We start from the raw sequence: 18,850 nt of genomic DNA, 5'->3' as shown, positions 1-18,850 counted from the left end.
GAAGCCGACCCCCACAATGTCGGGAGTCCAGTAGAGATCTGACAGCATAGGCCAGACTACTCTCGATGTGGAGGGGTGTCGTGGGGGACAGCATCAGCTAGGGGACCAGGAACCACCGGCCTGAGAAGGGAGACATGAAAAGGTGAGATACGGTAGTTACTGGGAGGCTCTAACTTATACGTCACCTCGTTGATCCTCCGGAGAACCTTGAACGGCCCCACAACCAGGGACTCTGCGGTGGCGGCGCTGCGGTGGTGGTCTGCCTGCTCCTTTTGACGGTGGACGGCGCACTGGAGTCTCACATGAGCATCGCTCCACATTTATTCTGTGCGCCTGAACCACTCATCAACCACAGGAGCTTCAATCTGACCCTGACGGAGCCCGGGCCGGCTGAAAACCCAGAACACACTGGAAGGGGGTCAACCCAGTGGAGCAGTGAGGTAGCGAGTTCTGGGCATACTCTGCCCATGGAAGGAATCGAGCCCACTCTCCCTGATGGTCCTGACAGTGGCTCCTCAGGAACCTCCCCAGCTCCTGGTTCATCCTCTCCACCTGCCCGTTGGACTGAGACCTCGAGCTTCTCCATAAAGGCTCTCCATACCCGTGATGTGAATTTGTGGCCACGGTCAGAGACGATGTCCTCCGAAAAACCATAATGCCGGAAGACCTGCTGGAATAGTGCCTCTGCGACCTGGAGAGCAGTAGGGAGACCAGGAAGAGGGATTAAACGACAGGATTTAGAAAATCTATCCACAACCACCAAAATGGTGGTGAAACCGTCAGAGGGGGGTTCGGTAACCAAATCAATGGCTATATGGGACAAGGGATGCTGAGGCACGGGAAGGGGAAGGAGTTTCCCTGCTGGAGTGTTCCAGGGGGATTTGGTTTGGGGACATGCGGAATAGGAGTTGACGTAGCGAGTGACGTCCTGCGCCAAAGTGGGCCACCAGTACTTCTCAGAGATGGAGTAGTGCAAGAAATACCTGGATGTCTAGCGATGATAGCTGTGTGTGCCCAGGTCAGCAGCCGGTCCCTTATCCCCATGGGAACGTAGATGAGCTCAGGAGGACAGGTAAGGGGTGCGGACTCCCTCTCCAAAGCCTGGCGAATGTCCATATCTTGTCCCAGACCACTGGAGCTACGACTCCGTAGGAAAGGATTACAGGTGCACTCTGGACAGGACCCTCTCCCGAATCGTAGAGACTGGACAGGGCATCGACCTTGGTGTTCTTTGAACCTGGGCGATAGGTCAGCGTGAAGTTGAACCTTGTGAAGAAAAGGGCCCACCTTGCTTTGGTGCGGATTCAGCCTCCTCGCTGTCCGTTTGTATGTACTCCAGGTTCCAATGGTCGGTGAGGATGACAAATGGTTCCTTGGCGCCCTCCAGCCAGTGTCTCCACTAATGCCAACTTCACTGCCAGGAGCTCTCGATCGCCGCCACCGTCGTATTCCTCTCCATGTGCATATTCTTAGAGTAAAATGCACAAGGATTCCATTTCTGTGGCTTACCCTGTTGTTGAGACAAAACTGCCCCCGCGCCCACCTCTGACGCGTCCACCTCCACCACAAAGGATATCATGGGATCTGGGTGTTAGAGCAATGGGCCGGTGAAATGTCCCTTGAGGAGACGGAAGGCCTCGTTGGCTGCTGGGGTCCACACCAACCTACAGGGCCCACCCTTGAAGTGAGAGGGACGGCGACAGAGCTGACATTCCTGATGAAACGGTAGTAGAATTTGGTAACCCCAAAAACCGTTGTAACCCTTTTATGGTGGTTGGGACTGGCCATGACCTGACCACATCTACCTTCCTGTTGTCCATCCACACTACTTGCTGGCTGATTTGGTAGCCTAAGAAGGAGACAGCCCTCTAATGAAATTGGTACTTCTCAGCCTTGACGAACAGGTGGTTAGCCAGGAGATGTTTCAGGACTGCTCGAACGTGAGTGATGTGATCCTCCAGGGTAGCCGAGTAGACCAAGATGTAATCGATTTACACGACGACCTGGAATCCGAGCATGTCCCTGAACACCTTGTTAACGAATGCCTGGAACACTGACGGAGCGTTGGCTAAACCAAATGGCATCACCAAGTACTCGTAGTGAACAGACATTGTGCTAAACGCAGTCTTCCCCCCTCCCGGATGCGGATGAGATTGTAAGCACTCCGCAGGTCCAGTTTGGTAAAGAACCAGGCCTCGCGGAGCTGTTCGATGGCTGCCGGCACCAAAGAGAGGGTAACGGTACTTCTTGGTGATTTTGTTGAGTCCTCGGTAATCAATACATGGATGTAACCCTCCATCCTTTTTGGTCACGAAGATGAAACCAGCCGACGCAGAAGAAGTGGACGTGCAGATGAAACCTTGTTGAAGCGCCTCTTGGATGTAATCCTCCATGGCCTGGGTCTTAGCCACCGACAGAGGGTAAATGCATCTGTGCGGAGGCGCAGACCCTGCCAGCAGTTCGATGGCACAGTCCCAGGGGTGATGAGGGTGAAGACCGGTGGCGCGGGTCTTGGAGAATACCTCCAGCAGGTCCTAGTATACCTCCGGGATATTGGGCTGAAGGGCAACCACAGGACTCTCAACCGACTTGGAACCACAGGGAATGGGGAAGCAGGTCCTCCGGCATTCGGGTGACCAGTCTGTGATTCGCATCCTCAACCATTAGATGGTGGGGTTATGGCGTTGAAGCCAAGGGAGGCCGATCTTGTGACCCGGTGCACTGGTGATGAAGGGGATGTTCTCCTGATGAATGGACTCCACGGTGAGGGCGAGTGGTTGGGTGATGTGTGTGTGTGTGATGGTTCCGGATCCTAATGGCCAATTATCAAGGGCTTGAACCGGAAAAGGAGAGGAGAGCGGGTAGGAGATGATGTTAAGAGATGAGGCAAGGGTCTGGTCAATAAAATTCCCTGCTGCATCGGAATCCACTAACGCTGTAGACACAGTACATGAGGGACAGTCAACTAGTGTGATGGACACCAAAAAGAGTTTAGCAGAAAGTGATGAAGATGGAATACTCACTCCTGTCCTATGAGGTGGAAGATCACGTGATCGTCAATCTCTGCTCGTGGAAGTGCCGGACACCGCTGGATCTGGTGGCCTCCTTGTCCACAATACAGACAGAGCCCCAGCTGTCTGCGTCGTTCCGCCGTGGGGAGGTGTGAGACCTCTACCTCCATGGGTTCAGGCTCTGATCCAGAGTGTTCCCTGAGGGAGGGAGAGAAGCGATGAGAGTACCGACGCTCCAGTAGTAGGTTATCCAGATGGATGGCCATCACAATGAGTGCGTCCAAAGTGAGGTTGTCGTCTCGAAAGGCCAGTTCCGTCTGGACCTCCTTGCCCAGACCTCTTCGGAATAGCGTACGAAGCGCCGGCTCGTTCCATCCGCTGGATGCTGCTACTGTCCGGAAAATGAGCGTGTACTCGGCAGCTGTCTGGTCCCTCTTGCGTAATTGGAGTAAGCACTCACCCCACTCTCTGCCCTATAGGGGATGATCGAAGCTGCATTTGAATCTAGCTCATCTCCTCTCTCCCAGACGGCTGTGGCCCATTCCAAAGCCTGCCCAGTCAGCAGAGAAATAACAGTGGCAACCTTGGAGCTCTCGGTGGTGGGGACTCCCCTCTGGTGCGTAAAGTAGAGGGAGCACTGAAGTAGGAAGCCATGGCATTTAGATGGGGTGTCGTCATATTTATCTGGGAGGGACAAATGGGCATCGCTGACCTCAGTAGGTTGCTGAATGGGCTGTTGTGCTGGGTCGACTGGTTGTCGAGTATCCTCCGCTAGGGGAGGAGCGGGAGTAGTGGTGACACCGAGACTCCTGATACAGACATTAACAGACATTGCCTTTTTTTCTTTAAATTATTTTTTTATGTAGCATGCTACATTTTGGGCTAGCTGTCATTGTAAATAGGCCTAATTAAAACATCCCACTTTAATTAGGCCACATTTCTTTATTGTTAAAGATGCTGTTAAGCCTCAGCCAGTTGTTGTCATTTTATATAGGCCTAGGTTTAGAAGAAATAAACTCCAATTAAGCCCTCTTCTTGTTTGTAAAGTCAAATTGAAATGAAGATTATTGTTGAAATGAATTACTCGACTGGTGTAGTTTTTCTCCATCTGTTTACTGTCGCCTGCATTCTCTTTCCTCATGAATGAAGTTAACATGTAACTTTTGCATTATTTAGGTGGGGTAACTTCCTTCCTGCATCGTAGGTCCGAGTTTTTAAAATTATTATAATAAAAAATTATAGTATTCGTCATTAATTTGAGGGGGCCAAATAATATTGCTGGCGGGCCACACTGACCTACAGTGACAGTCTGCTCTGGAGCCCTGTGTTTCTGATCGAATTATCTTCCATTAACCCATCCAAATCCCTCTACAATACTGTATGATATTACATTTGCAAACGCAGGTTTTTTCACATAGCACTGTATGGATGTTGGATGTCCTAGACGTGACTAAATCCTGGCTTAGGAAGGCCACCAAAAATCCTGAAATTTCCATCCCTAACTATAACATTTTCTGACGAGATAGAACTGCCAAAGGGGGCGGAGTTGCAATCTACTGCAGAGATAGCCTTTAGAGTTCTGTAATACTATCCAGGTCTGTGCCCAAACAATTCGAGCTTCTACTTTTAAAAATCCACCTTTCCAGAAACAAGTCTCTCACCGTTGCCGCTTGTTATAGACCCCAATCGGCCCCCAAATGTGCCCTGGACACCATATGTGAATTGATCGCTCCCCATCTATCTTCAGAGTTGGTACTGTTAGGTGACCTAAACTGGGACATGCTTAACACCCCGGCCGTCCTACAATCTAAGCTAGATGCCCTCAATCTCATGCAAATCATCAAGGATCTCAGCGATCACTGCCTCATTGCCTGCGTGTGTACTGGGTCCGCGGTCAAACGACCACCCCTCATCACTGTCAAACGCTCCCTAAAACACTTCAGCAAGCAGGCCTTTCTAATCGACCTGGCCCGGGTATCCTGGAAGGATATTGACCTCATCCCGTCAGTAGAGGATGCCTGGTTGCTCTTCAAAAGTGCTTTCCTCTCCATCTTAAATAAGCATGCCCCATTTCAAAAAATGTAGAACTAAGAACAGATATAGCCCTTGGTTCACCCCAGACTTGACTGCCCTTGACCAGCACAAAAACATCCTGTGGCGTTCTGCATTAGCATCGAATAGCCCCCGCGATATGCAACTTTTCAGGGATGTCAGGAACCAATATTCTCAGTCAGTTAGGTAAGCTAAGGCTAGCTTTTTCAAACAGAAATTTGCTTCCTGTAGCAGTAATTCCAAAACGTTTTGGGAAACTGTAATGTCCATGGAGAATAAGAGCTCTCCCTCCCAGCTGCCCACTGCACTGAGGATAGGAAACACTGTCACCACCAATAAATCTACGATAATCGATCATTTCAATAAGCATTTTTCCACGGCTGGCCATGCTTTCCACCTGGCTACCCCTACCCTGGCCAACATCTCGGCACCCCCTCCAGCAACTTGCCCCCCCACCCCCCCCCCCCCCCCCCCCCCGCTTCTCCTTCACCCAAATCCAGACAGCTGATGTTCTGAAAGAACTGCAAAATCTGGATCCCTACAAATCAACTGGGCTAGACAATCTGGACCCTCTCTTTAGAAAATTATCCGCCAAAATTGTTGCAACCCCTATTACTAGCCTATTCAACCTCTTTCATATCGTCTGAGATTCCCAAATATTGGAAAGCTGCCGCGGTCATCCCCCTTTTCAAAGGGGGAGACACTCTAGACCCAAACTGTTACAGACCTATATCCATCCTGCCTTTTTTAAATCTTCGAAAGCCAAGTTAATAAACAGATCACCAACCATTTCGAATCCCACCATACCTTCTCCACTATGCAATCTGGTTTCCGAGCTAGTCATGGGTGCACCTCAGCCACGCTCAAGGTCCTAAATGATATCATAACCGCCATCAATAAAAGACAGTACTGTGTAGCCGTCTTCATCGACCTGGCCAAGGCTTTCGACTCTGTCAATCACCGCATTCTTATTGGCAGACTCAACACCCTTGCCTTCTCAAACGACTGACTTGCCTGGTTCACCAACTACTTCTCTGATAGAGTTCAGTGTTTCAAATCGGAGGGCCTGTTGTCCGGACCTCTGGCAGTGTCCATGGTGGTGCCACAGGGTTTAATTCTCGGGCCGACTCTTTTCGCTGTAAATATCAATGATGTCGCTTATGCTGCTGGTGATTCTCTGATCCACCTCTACGCAGACGACACCATTCTGTATACATCTGGCCCTTTGGACACTGTGCTAACAAATCTCCAAACGATCTTCAACGCCATACAACACTCCTTCCATGGCCTCCAACTGCTTTTAAATGCTAGTAAAACTAAGTGCATGCTCTTCAACCAATTGCTGCCCGCACCCTCCCGCCCGATTAGCATCACTACTCTGGACGGTTCTGACCTAGAATATGTGGACAACTACAAATTCCTAGGTGTCTGGTTAGACTGTAAACTCTCCTTCCAGACTCACATTAAGCATCTCCAATCCAAAATTAAATCTTGAATCAGCTTCCTATTTCGCAGCAAAGCCTCCTTCACTAATGCCGCCAAACATACCCTCAAAAAAATTGAATATCCTACCAATCCTTGACTTCAGCAATGTCATTTACAAAATAGCCCCCAACACTCTTCTCAGCAAACTGGATGTAGTCTATCACCATGCCATCTGCTTTATTACCAAAGCCCTATATACTACCATCACTGCAACCTGTATGCTCTCGTTGGCTGGCCCTCGCTACATATCCGTCGCCAAACCCACTGGCTCCATGTCATCTATAAGTCTTTGCTAGGTAAAGCTCCACCTTAGCTCAGCTCACTGGTCACCATAGCAACACCCACCCGTAGCACATGCTCCAGCAGGTATATTGCACTGGTCATCCCCAAAGCCAACACTTCCTTTGGCCGCCATTCCTTCCAGTTCTCTGCTGCTATTGACTGGAACGAATTGCAAAAATCTTTGAAGCTGGAGACATATCTCCCTCTCTAACTTTAAGCATCAGTTGTCTGAGCAGCTTACCGATCACTGTACCTGTACACAGACAATCTGTAAATAGCACACCCGACTACCTCATCCCCATATTATTACTTACCCTCTTGCTCTTCTGCACCCCAGTATCTCTACTTGCACATCATCATCTGCACATCTGTCACTCCAGTATTAATGCCAAATTGTAATTATTTTCGCCTCTAGGGCCTATTTATTGCCTACCTCCCTACTCTTCTACATTTGCACACACTGTACATAGATTTGTATTTTTTTTTATTTTGTGTTATTGACTTTGTGATTTGGTTGTGTAACTCTGGGTTGTTGTTTTTGTCGCACTACTTTGCTTTATCTTGGCCAGGTCGCAGTTGTAAATGAGAACTTGTTCTCAACTGGCTTACCTGGTTAAATAAAGGTGAAATTAAATAAATAAATAAATGTTAAAACATTTTTATTTACTCCAGGCCAAAAGTTTGCCCCTCTAGTTCATGTACTGCCAATGTGCAGTGATTTATAGTACACTTTAAGATCGGAAATAAGGCCATGTTAATATTTTTGGAACTGTTACAACTGCTGAAGAAGACATTGATAACGTGGTGCAAAGACTAAAAAATGAAGCACGTGAATTGATCATTTCAATGATGGTATCGAGTTTAAACTCATGCCTTTTTATATGGGAAGGTTGCCCTTGAGAGCAGACATTTCTGATTTGCTCATAGATATTTCTCTGAGTGATAAATGTTTGCTGATTTAACCTTAGAAATTGTAAACATTGATAAAACCCCATAGTCAGTTTACCTAAATCTTTTGTCTTCTCTGGAGCTACACAACCTTTTATTTCAGGGTTTAATTCTGAGCTGGATTGACATTAACAGTGTTTATAATCTATATCTAGCTGATGCTAATGACTTGAGCCTTGTTCTGCCAGGTCTGGTCCTCTAGGGAGGCTCCACCTGTCCCCTTCCGGGACCTGTTAGTTTATCAGCTGCTTTGTGTCTGACTGTAGGACCTTCTTTCTGTCAGCCTGGGATCTATAATTGCTCTGAGATTCTGACTGAAAGTCAGATGCTCTGTGTGCCACTAGTAGAGCCTGTCTTTGCCATGTCTGCTGGTGTAATGCCACAGAGAAAACAGTCCTAATGACCCTGTGAATCTGTGGAGGTCAAAGATTCAAAACACTGATGTCTTTGCTACCCGAGTTGGAGCATACCATTTACTATTTATTTAACAATATAGTTTAACAGAACATGTGATATGCCATTTTAAAGTGATGAGGGTGGAATGTCATTATGAATTTTTAAAAGCAGTGAGGAACTATGCCCCTGTATAATTAATACATGATTTATTTAGAGTTACTGGGGGGAACAGTTGACAGGCAAAATAAACACTTAGTCTTAACTTGACCTTTTTCTGTTCCTTCAGACTTTTCATCCTCCCCTGCCTTTTTCCTGACCACTGGAGTACTCTTTTCCTCTTATTCAAATACTGTTTTTTATGTTCCCTCTGTAGGGCAAAGGAGTACGAGACGTCAATGGAGGCAAAGACACAAGTCCCCGACTCCCCATACAAGGCCAAGTTAGTTCCCTACTAAACATCTATACCTTCTACTTCATCTACTTAACTGTAGTGAATAGTGATGATACTGCAATTATAGATGGATGGATGACTGGACTAAACCTCTCCCCCTCTCCCTAGGCTCCAGCGTCTGGTGAAGGACTTGGTGAAGCAGCTCCAGGGCCAGGACAGCGGGCAGTGGGCCAACACCAGGGTGTCAGGCCTGGACAGAACCCTGGGAGAGATCTCCCGCATCCTGGAGAAGCAGGTAAATCACTAACACCTCTCCTCTATGTCATATAGTGCTGCTTGGGTGTTGTTCTGTCAGTGCTTAGTCAGTGTGGGTTGTGTGTGCAGTGAGTGGGGCAGTTCTCTGGACAGAAGCGTTCTGTTTGGCTGCAGCTCTCTGTCTGTCTTCCAGTGTAGAGTATCACTTACTCCCCTACTCCTTGCCCCAGGTTATTTGTAATGCAGGCCAGATTAGCTATGTCTTTTCATTGGCCACATGTTACTAATAGAGGAGCAACCCATCACTAGACAGGCAAACATTTTCATGCGTCAGAAGTATATTGTGGGTTTATACAATAACATAAGGTTTTCCTAGAAAATGTAATCCAAAGGATCTCAAATTGCAGTGGAGTATCAGGTATTTCATTGGTATTTGCTGCTTTTTTAGAAAGCTATATACTGAATGACAGTCATTGATAACAACAGTTGACTTAAGTCAATGTAATGAATGAAAGAGATCCACTGTAGATGAGACTTTGTTTGATGGTATTTTATGGAGTTGCACTGTGTTTATGAAGAGGACCTGTCACTGGGTTTATGAAGAGGACCTGTCACTGGGTTTATGAAGAGGAAAACATATAGTGACAAGCCATCATTCTTCTGCCAAGTTGCAGTTCAAGGCCTGATAAAGCACACTGTGCATGATGGTGGGTGGGAGGATAGAGAGATGATGGTGTCTGGTCATTGACAGGGGGAGGGGTGGAGAGGCAATTACTGAATTTCCCCAGAGAGAGGGAGAGCGAGGTGGCAGGAGTGGCTGGCACAGCAGCACAGTGTAATGAGAGAGGAGGAGTCCAGTGTGATGGTGCTCAAGCTGTCACTAACAGGGGGACTCCTCCCATTAGCTCCATACTCTCCCTGTTGGAGGTCAGGGGTCACTGGGCCCGGAGTCGTCCTCCATTCAACACTGGGATTGCTAGGACAGACAAGTCTGTGTGGTTAAAGCTCTTTACATATTTATAGTTCATTAAAACAATTGAGGAAAGCCCTATTGTGAATTCATTAGAGTTTTGTGGGTGTAGAGGGGTGGAAGAGACTTCATTCAGTATGTCTGTTAAACACATTCTTCCCCCTTAGCCCAGAACAGAGTGAGGCCTGGGCTGAGGGGAGTGGGGTGGGCTGGCCTGTGAACCAGCCTGGGGAGCACTTCCTCCTCTAATCCCTGGACAAAGGCAAATAAATATAGTCTCTGTCAGCATGGGTGTCTGCCCCTTGAGTCACTTTAAGTCAGGATCGTTTAGATTATTTGACCTAACAAGCATATCTCGTGTTATTGACTCACCTAGATATTTGTTTTTCCTCTGCGGTATCTGATTCAGTCTCCACTTTCTCTGCTAATTCCTTGAACAACACCCGACACTCCCCTCCACGGCTGCCTCAGTCAGGCCCCCCCCCCCCCAGTCTCCGACCCCAGCACGCCTCTCCCTCTGTGAGCACTAATGGGTTATTTTTTTGGCCAACTCAAAAGAAGTAGAGAGCTTTTTCCCTCTAAGATTTTTTTCAGGACAGTTTCTTAGGTTTCTGCTCTCATACCTTGGTAATGAACTCGCATATTTACACACTGGCCCAAATTTGTTTGTCACTGCTTTCAAATAAAGGCTGGCCTTAGATGGAGAGCGTTTATGACACTTGAGGGACTGTCAGAAACACTGTGGTCTAAGAGCTGAAGAGTGGAGACTGTATTTACATTTTCATTTGCCAGCTGTCATGGGCTGGTTGGTCTCCCCTTCATGACTAACCGTTGGCCTGTTCTACCTGGGATGTGGAGGTGGGGGAATAGGGCAACAAAGTAACAAAAACATCGGGCCTCAAGGAGCCTGCCTGAAGTTGACAGATGTAGCCAAGATTAGCAGTGTCCAAATGTTGTGAAATACCAAGGTTATATTTTGTATTCCTGCACACTGAATGCAATACTCACCTAAGCCTAGTATACTGGTCTTGTAGCTGAAAATCATACTTTTCTCTAAATTCCTCATCCCTTTGGAGGGATTTCTTTGTTCCACCTGGCTTAGATTGGGAGTGTTAGTGTGTCATAGATCCACTTTCCCCAAATGTTTGTTTTAATGAGCTTGTCAGATGAGACTAGGAGGACCAAACTGACAGGAAGTGTGTCAGGAAGCTTATTATTATTCCTCAATAGTCTGGTCCATGGCTATAAGTGCTCACATTAAGCATTCAAATTGATGAGGTTAATTGTTATTTCACATCCAGGTTAATAATACACTCTTACTTTTGTAAAGAAATTGCAGATTTTGTGAAGATTAGTACCATTTTTGTAAATTCTTTGGCTAAGGGTTATAGTCCAGTGACTTTCAATGCTATTGTTGGCTTACCCCTATACAAGAAGTGTTAAGATTTGAATCATAAGTGTTGTTGTTATTTAATCTAGTCTTGACAGCTATTGAACAGAGGCTGTGATTTACTGTGTCGCCAAACCTTAACCCATCTGGAATTCTTTAGTTATTACGTTAACTACATATTTTACTACAATAAATGAATAGGTAGAGTAGACTAAAGTTGGCCAGAATATGATCCATTCACATGACCTGCTCTTGAATAGGCCCTATTGTATGAAAATAACCCTCTTATTATGAGTTCAGAAGGAGTTATATTATTTATCAAACAAACAAGCTTTTGTGTTGTTGCTGCCAAAGTATGTCATAAAGTCAGGGAAATCATTTCATTTGACTGTCTTTGTTTCTCCGAAGTACCTACATGTTTCTTACCTAACCAGGACAGGTTTGCTGGAAGACTATGAACATGCCCTTTAATATTTGAGTTGATGTTTCCAGGATGGCTTACTTTTTGTAACTTTAACTGGGGTCAAACATTGAAATCCCTCTGTGTTGTAGTTCCTCCATAGGCTGTCTGGTTTCTGTGGTGTCTGATTTTGCGCCTCAGTACAGGGTTTGCATTAGCCGGTATTTTGTTTTTATCCCCCCCAATAATGCTTTTTATTCATTGATGGAAATACCAGTCAATGTGCTCCAACTTCAAAGGCAAATATACTTCATAGGCTAATAAATCCTCAAACTGCTGGGAAATTAGTCTCGGCTGTGTTTCTATTTTTATTCACGCAAAAGACACGCATAAGGGACTTCAGCTAAGTGCACCCCGACTGGGGAAAATTGGTGAAGATTGTGTTGATTATCCCTGTTTCCAGTGTGCCTTCTGAGAGGGGATTTTTTTCTCCAAAACATCTTAAAGATGGCCTCATGATCGCGCCATTTTGAGGACCAAGTAAAGAGGCTGATGCGCCGTCGCAAGCTGCTCCAAGGAGTTGGAGAGTTTTGACTTCCCAACAGCAGCGGCTCACTTTGAGCAGGCCAAGGTCTACCTCAAACGCAAGTAAATTAGAGGAAAGTGTTTGTGAGGCCCAGTCCTAGCAGTTCTGCTGCCACCCCAGGCCAGAGCAACATATGCCGCCCGTGTCATGTGTAGTATAAAGATTTGGAAGGGATTGGTAGAGTAATGATGTGTATCATGCACAGTTGGTGAATTTCAGTTGAGCTTATTCAGTAGCACTTGGAAACTAAACATCATTGTCAACTATTCACATTGCAGAGAAACTATGTTGCAATAATTAGTCAGCCAGCTGCCTATAGTAGGAAATAGAGTTCTCAGTATATCACACATGGCACGAGTCACGACCCCACGATAGTTGAAATTATAATAAACATATTTATTGTCATCATCAATTAGAAAATGGGGAGATATGATTTGAGCTTTAGGAACAAGTGCTATAAATGTAGGGCTCATTTTACAGCGTTGTAAAATAAGCTTTCTCTCAATTAACCAGCCTTAATGAATTTCATTTATTTACATCTTTTTACATATTTACAATTTGTTTGTCCAACATTCGTTTTCTAATTTCTTCATTTTGTGGCTCCCTGCAGCAGGGGTATACAAATCTTACCCTACAAGGTCCGGGGCTTGCTGTTTTTTTGTTCTACCTGATAATGAATTGCACCTAATCAGTCCCTGATTGGACAGGAACAGTGAAATAAAAGTAGTGGAACTGGCTTTGAGGTTGAGTTTGAGGGGCCTTGAGTGTCCTCTTTCCTCTGCTGTGGTGCTGAATCGCAGAGGGAGTGGAGTGGGGTGGGCCGGCACGGTCATGGCTGGAAGGGATCCAGCTTTAGTCAAATTAACAAATTTATCTAACCCATTTCGCTAAACCCGCAATAACATCTGCTAAGCACGTGTATGTGACCAATAAGATTTGATTTTGATTTGACCTTTTTCTCCTAACCTGTTACGTTCTTCTCCTAACCTGCTACGAAAAGTCAAATCTGACGTTAATTTAACAAAACTGGTCCCTTCTAGCCATGACCGGCCGGCCCTGGTGTTCGTAGACAGCCATGTTTTGTTATTTATTAGGCCTAATTAAAATGTTTATGCCTAAGCTAATTAAATTAGAGGCCTACATTTAATTTGAAAACAGCTGTTTTTTGTAATTTATTTAAAATGTAATGCAAATAGCCTATAGGACAGGTCGTTCGCAAATTATATTATACTATATTATATTTTTATATTATATTTTTAATATTATATGTTTTACTTTTGACTTGTTCTTCTACGCTAAATGTTTGTTTATTTTTTTAAATGACATTGACTAGCCTCACTAGTCTAATGAATCTGTCAAAATCAAATCAAATGTATTTTTATATAGCCCTTCGTACATCAGCTGATATTCTCAAAGTGCTGTACAGAAACCCAGCCTAAAACCCCAAACAGCAAGCAAAGCATGTGAAAGAAGCACGGTGGCTAGGAAAAACTCCCTAGGAAAAACTCCCTAGAAAGGCCAAAAACCTAGGAAGAAACCTAGAGAGGAACCAGGCTATGAGGGGTGGCCAGTCCTCTTCTGGCTGTGCAGGGTGGATAGTATAACAGAACATGGTCAAGATGTTAAAATGTTAAAATGTTCATAAATGACCAGCATGGCCAAATAATAATAATCATAGTAGTTGTCGAGGGTGCAACAAGCACGTCCGGTGAACAGGTCAGGGTTCCATAGCCGCAGGCAGAACAGTTGAAACTGGAGCAGCAGCACGGCCAGGTGGACTGGGGACAGCAAGGAGTCATCATACCAGGTAGTCCTGAGGCATTGTCCTAGGGCTCAGGTCCTCTGAGAGAAAGACAGAAAGAGAGAAAGAGAGAATTAGAGAGAGCATATTTAAATACACACAGGACACCGGATAAGACAAGAGAAATACTCCAGATGTAACAGACTGAACCTAGCCCCCCGACACATAAACTACTGCAGCATAAATACTGGAGGCTGAGACAGGAGGGATCAGAAGACACTGTGGCTCCATCCGATGATACCCCCGGACAGGGCCAAACAGGCAGGATATAACCCCACCCACTTTGCCAAAGCACAGCCCCCACACCACTAGTATGATGTCTCCAACCACCAACTTACCGTCCTAAGACAAGGCCGAGTATAGCCCACAACGATCTCCGCCATGGCACAACCCAAGGGGGGGGGGCGCCAACCCAGACAGGAAGACCACGTCAGTGACTCAACCCACTCAAGTGACGCACCCCTCCCATGGACGGCATGGAAGAACACCAGTAGGCCAGTGACTCAGCCCCTGTAAAAGGGTTAGAGGCAGAGAATCACAGTGGAAAGAGGGGAACCGGCAAGGCAGAGACAGCAAGGGCGGTTCGTTGCTCCAGCCTTTCCGTTCACCTTCACACTCCTGGGCCAGACTATACTTAATCATAGGACCTACTGAAGAGATAAGTCTTCAGTAAAGACTTAAAGGTTGAGACTGAGTCTGCGTCTCTCACATTGGTAGGCAGACCATTCCATAAAAATGGAGCTCTATAGGAGAAAGCCCTACCTCCAGCCGTTTGCTTAGAAATTCTAGGGACAATTAGGAGGCCTGCGTCTTGTGACCGTAGCGTACGTGTAGGTATGTACGGCAGGACCAAATCGGAAAGATAGGTAGGAGCAAGCCCATGTAATGCTTTGTAGGTTAGCAGTAAAACCTTGAAATCAGCCCTTGCCTTAACAGGAAGCCAGTGTAGGGAGGCTAGCACTGGAGTAATATGATCAAATTTTTGGGTTCTAGTCAGGATTCTAGCAGCCGTATTTAGCACTAACTGAAGTTTATTTAGTGCTTTATCCGGGTAGCCGGAAAGTAGAGCATTGCAGTAGTCCAGCCTAGAAGTAACAAAAGCATGGATTAATTTTTCTGCGTCATTTTTGGACAGAAAATTTCTGATTTTTGCAATGTTACGTAGATGGAAAAAAGCTGTCCTTGAAACAGTCTTGATATGTTCTTCAAAAGAGAGATCAGGGTCCATTTTATAAAATAAACTCACCCAGTATTGTTTCCCATTTAAAATAAACTCACCCAGTATTGTTTCCCATTTAAAATAAACTCACCCAGTATTGTTTCACATTTAAAATAAACTCACCCAGTATTGTTTCCCATTTAAAATAAACTCACCCAGTATTGTTTCACATTTAAAATAAACTCACCCAGTATTGTTTCCCATTTAAAATAAACTCACCCAGTATTGTTTCTCATTTAAAATAAACTCACCCAGTATTGTTTCCCATTTTAAAATAAACTCACCCAGTATTGTTTCACATTTAAAATAAACTCACCCAGTATTGTTTCCCATTTTAAAATAAACTCACCCAGTATTGTTTCACATTTAAAATAAACTCACCCAGTATTGTTTCCCATTTAAAATAAACTCACCCAGTATTGTTTCTCATTTAAAATAAACTCACCCAGTATTGTTTCTCATTTAAAATAAACTCACCCAGTATTGTTTCTCATTTAAAATAAACTCACCCAGTATTGTTTCCCATTTTAAAATAAACTCACCCAGTATTGTTTCTCATTTAAAATAAACTCACCCAGTATTGTTTCTCATTTAAAATAAACTCACCCTGTATTGTTTCTCATTTAAAATAAACTCACCCAGTATTGTTTCCCATTTTAAAATAAACTCACCCAGTATTGTTTCACATTTAAAATAAACTCACCCTGTATTGTTTCTCATTTAAAATAAACTCACCCAGTATTGTTTCTCATTTACAGTCTCTCAACCAATCATCCTACTTTAGTGTACCAAACAGCATGCCATTACACCCTTTCAATATACAAACTCTTACTCAGTCTCTAAATGTTTACTCCAGCAGTCTTGTTGTGGTTTATCACTCCTCCCATACATGTAGATGCTGGTTTAGACTACTGAACAAAATGGAGACTTTGTTTACTCCTCACAGGCTTTCTTTGCAAGTGTATATGTTAGTCGGGGTCCAAGATTAAATGCATGTATGGGGGTGTGTCTGCCCTACTCACTCCGTCTGTAATATTGTTTGGGGCAGCCAGTTTGAGGCCAAAGACTGATTGACAAAGGGGCTGTCCTGTGTCACACCCTTTAATGAACTCCCAGCCAGTTGTTCTCCAGCGGCTGTTGGTGGGGCCAGAGGATCAGGGCTTTCCATTTCCCCTCCTCCTTTCTTTATGTATCTAATTAAAGTGGCTAGTGGGAGGTGACTACAAAGAGCTGTCCGGCTGGCCCTCCCTACCTCCCTTTCTCCCGCTTCTCTCAGCAGTGCCACAGCCACAGGAATTAACAGCTGCCAGCCTTCTGATTAGCTGGGGTAGTAATGGTCAGCAGGAGTAATAATTGGGTAAGATTCCTTCAGCTGTATAATTCATGTTGGACTCGACTGTCTCTGGCCTGCCCCCTCGCATTTCCTCATGTCTTCAGTCATGTTGGGGGTTTCTCTTTAGAAGAAATGTACCCCTCATCCTATTACACTGTCACCAGAGTGTCTAGCAGGCAGGGAGTGACAGGACACAGACAGATCACACACTGCTCCATAGGAACATGGAATGGAGGATTGGTGCTAAGCTAGATGTGGCTTGTTGAGAAGATGTATCAAATCCAGATGTTGTAACCATGGCTTTGGAACCAGAAGCCTGTTGGCTGTAATCAACATTTGGCAACAATAGATACAATAGTTACTACAGCACACGTCCTATGGAGATCTCACCTTAAGGTTGTTATACAGTTCCCAGTGTATTTCAATGGGTTATTTAATGATGTTTCTATGTGTAACTCACAGTAAGTGTACCTGAAGAAGTCCCTACCAGAGGGTTCTGTTTAACATGGCGTGTAATTTGGCTGTTATTGCAATTTGCTCTCTTTAGTTCTTTCAATTTAAAAGTTATTCTTCATTGATCGGGAACAAGAAGGCCTATTATTCCTGCTCTGCTTTACTGCCATCCACAGTACTGAGCCAGCGGAGTGTAAGGCTGTACATCCTAGATAGGAAGGGAAAGGGGGATACCTACCTAGTCAGTTGCACAACTGAATGCATTCAACCGAAACGTGAGGAACACCACAGAGGTCCACTCACTGATTACTATGCTGGTTCCTGCACCAAAAACACCAATATCTGATAGTGTTCTTTTAAGAAATGAATGATTGTGTATCTCCACACCAGCAGATGGGTCCTGTGTGGTAAGGATGGCATGGGTATTGCAGATGTAGACCACCTGAAGATGTTGGCTAAAATGATTGGAGGTTAATTATCTCCTTTCTTTGTTTCCATTGTCACAGCAGATCTATCTGTCAACAGGCTAAGACCGATGCAGCCGTCCCAGTCTGGCTTTACCGTCAGACAGCCAGAGCTGGGCAGGTCCTAGTTAACCCCTTTAAAAGACCATTTGATAAGACACCATGAAAGAGCTGCCTTTTCTCATTTAGCCCAGAAGCTTTTAGATGGCTGTGTTGATGGGTGAGTTAAGAGTGGGTTAAACCCAGCTCAGTGCTAGAGACCATATCGATGGAAACCGTTGGTAACCTACACAAAGGAGGTTGTTCTCTTATAAACAGCACTCAACCACACACATGGGCAGATTGGACCATGGTAGAGATTTCCATAATCCTCACTGCACATCATACGTAGGGCCTCTGGTGTTTTTTCAGTGTGTTGGTCCAAATCCCTTAACCCTAGCAGAGTTCAGTGTTTTTTGTCACCGGATCCTGCTGACTTGTGCCTTGGCAGTCTTTGTGAGTGACAGGTGAAGAGCTTATATATCATTTTGCAAAGCGCTTCCTCAATGTGTTCAGGCTTGTTGGCAACCCCTTCATCCGTGGAACTAAAACACAGTGGAGTGCCTGGATTTGAAGGCTGTCACACTACCTGGGAGACAGTGACCTCATTAGGTGTAGGAGGGACCCCCAGTGTACCTCCATGCTTGGTGTGGTGAGGTATGACTGTCCCCCTGGCTGCTCCCTCTGTGAGGAAAGCCTTCCATCAGCACCCACTCCTCCCCTGGAACCCCTATCCTCCCGGTCGACCCAGGCACTAACATGTCTGATAGCAGCCGCTTGCTCTGGGCTTTGGAGCTGTTGATTTATTGGACTGTGTAGCTGCAGCAGCATCTGACCCAATGCCAAGAGCTCTGACTCTCTTATCCTCTCCTTGCAACAGGGCAGGGCCCTCTTATTAAGGGCTGTTTGGTCTTAGATCTATGGACTGCTGTATTGACACTGTATTGTGTTAGACTAAACATGTTTGTTTAATGATGGTTTCAAGGCGCATTCTACTATACCTTTTAAAACTGCAATATGTAACTATTTGGGCGACCCGACCAAATTCACATAGAAATGTGAGTTATAGAGCTGTCATTCTTATTGACAGCAAGTCTAAGAAGCGGTGGATATGTTCTATGTGCTCTATTTCTATGCTTCCCATGCTAAAGTTGTTTTTGCGTCTTTTGCTTTCATTTTTTGTAGACCAGCTTCAAACAGTTAAATACAATATTTTTGGTTCTAGAAAATATATTTCACATCGGTTTAGATTACAATGATTCTCTACACTATACGTTGTTTTGTCACACAAACTGAAATTAGGCAACCTATTAGAATATTAGCAACCAGGAAATGGCGGAGCGATTTTTTTAAATGCAGTGTGCTAGGGTGCACT

At 45.2% G+C, this 18,850-nt stretch overlaps 1 protein-coding gene across 3 annotated transcripts in view; it reads left to right on the top strand.

Moving 5' to 3' along the window:
- The window catches only part of LOC106561156 (S phase cyclin A-associated protein in the endoplasmic reticulum), a 140,805-nt gene that overhangs the window by 87,413 nt on the left and 34,542 nt on the right, over positions 1 to 18,850 (top strand). For all 3 annotated transcript variants that reach the window (XM_045688219.2, XM_045688216.2, XM_045688217.2), the window contains 2 exons: positions 8,548 to 8,613; positions 8,734 to 8,860. In XM_045688219.2, the coding sequence (XP_045544175.1) occupies positions 8,548 to 8,613; positions 8,734 to 8,860 (193 nt within the window). The remainder of the gene's footprint in view (positions 1 to 8,547; positions 8,614 to 8,733; positions 8,861 to 18,850) is intronic.

Source organism: Salmo salar, chromosome 10, assembly GCF_965601325.2.
Source record: "Salmo salar chromosome 10, fSalSal1, whole genome shotgun sequence".
Classification (NCBI taxonomy): Eukaryota; Metazoa; Chordata; class Actinopteri; order Salmoniformes; family Salmonidae; genus Salmo; species Salmo salar.
Note: the sequence above shows the minus strand (reverse complement) of the source record. Positions and strands in the feature narration are given on the sequence as shown.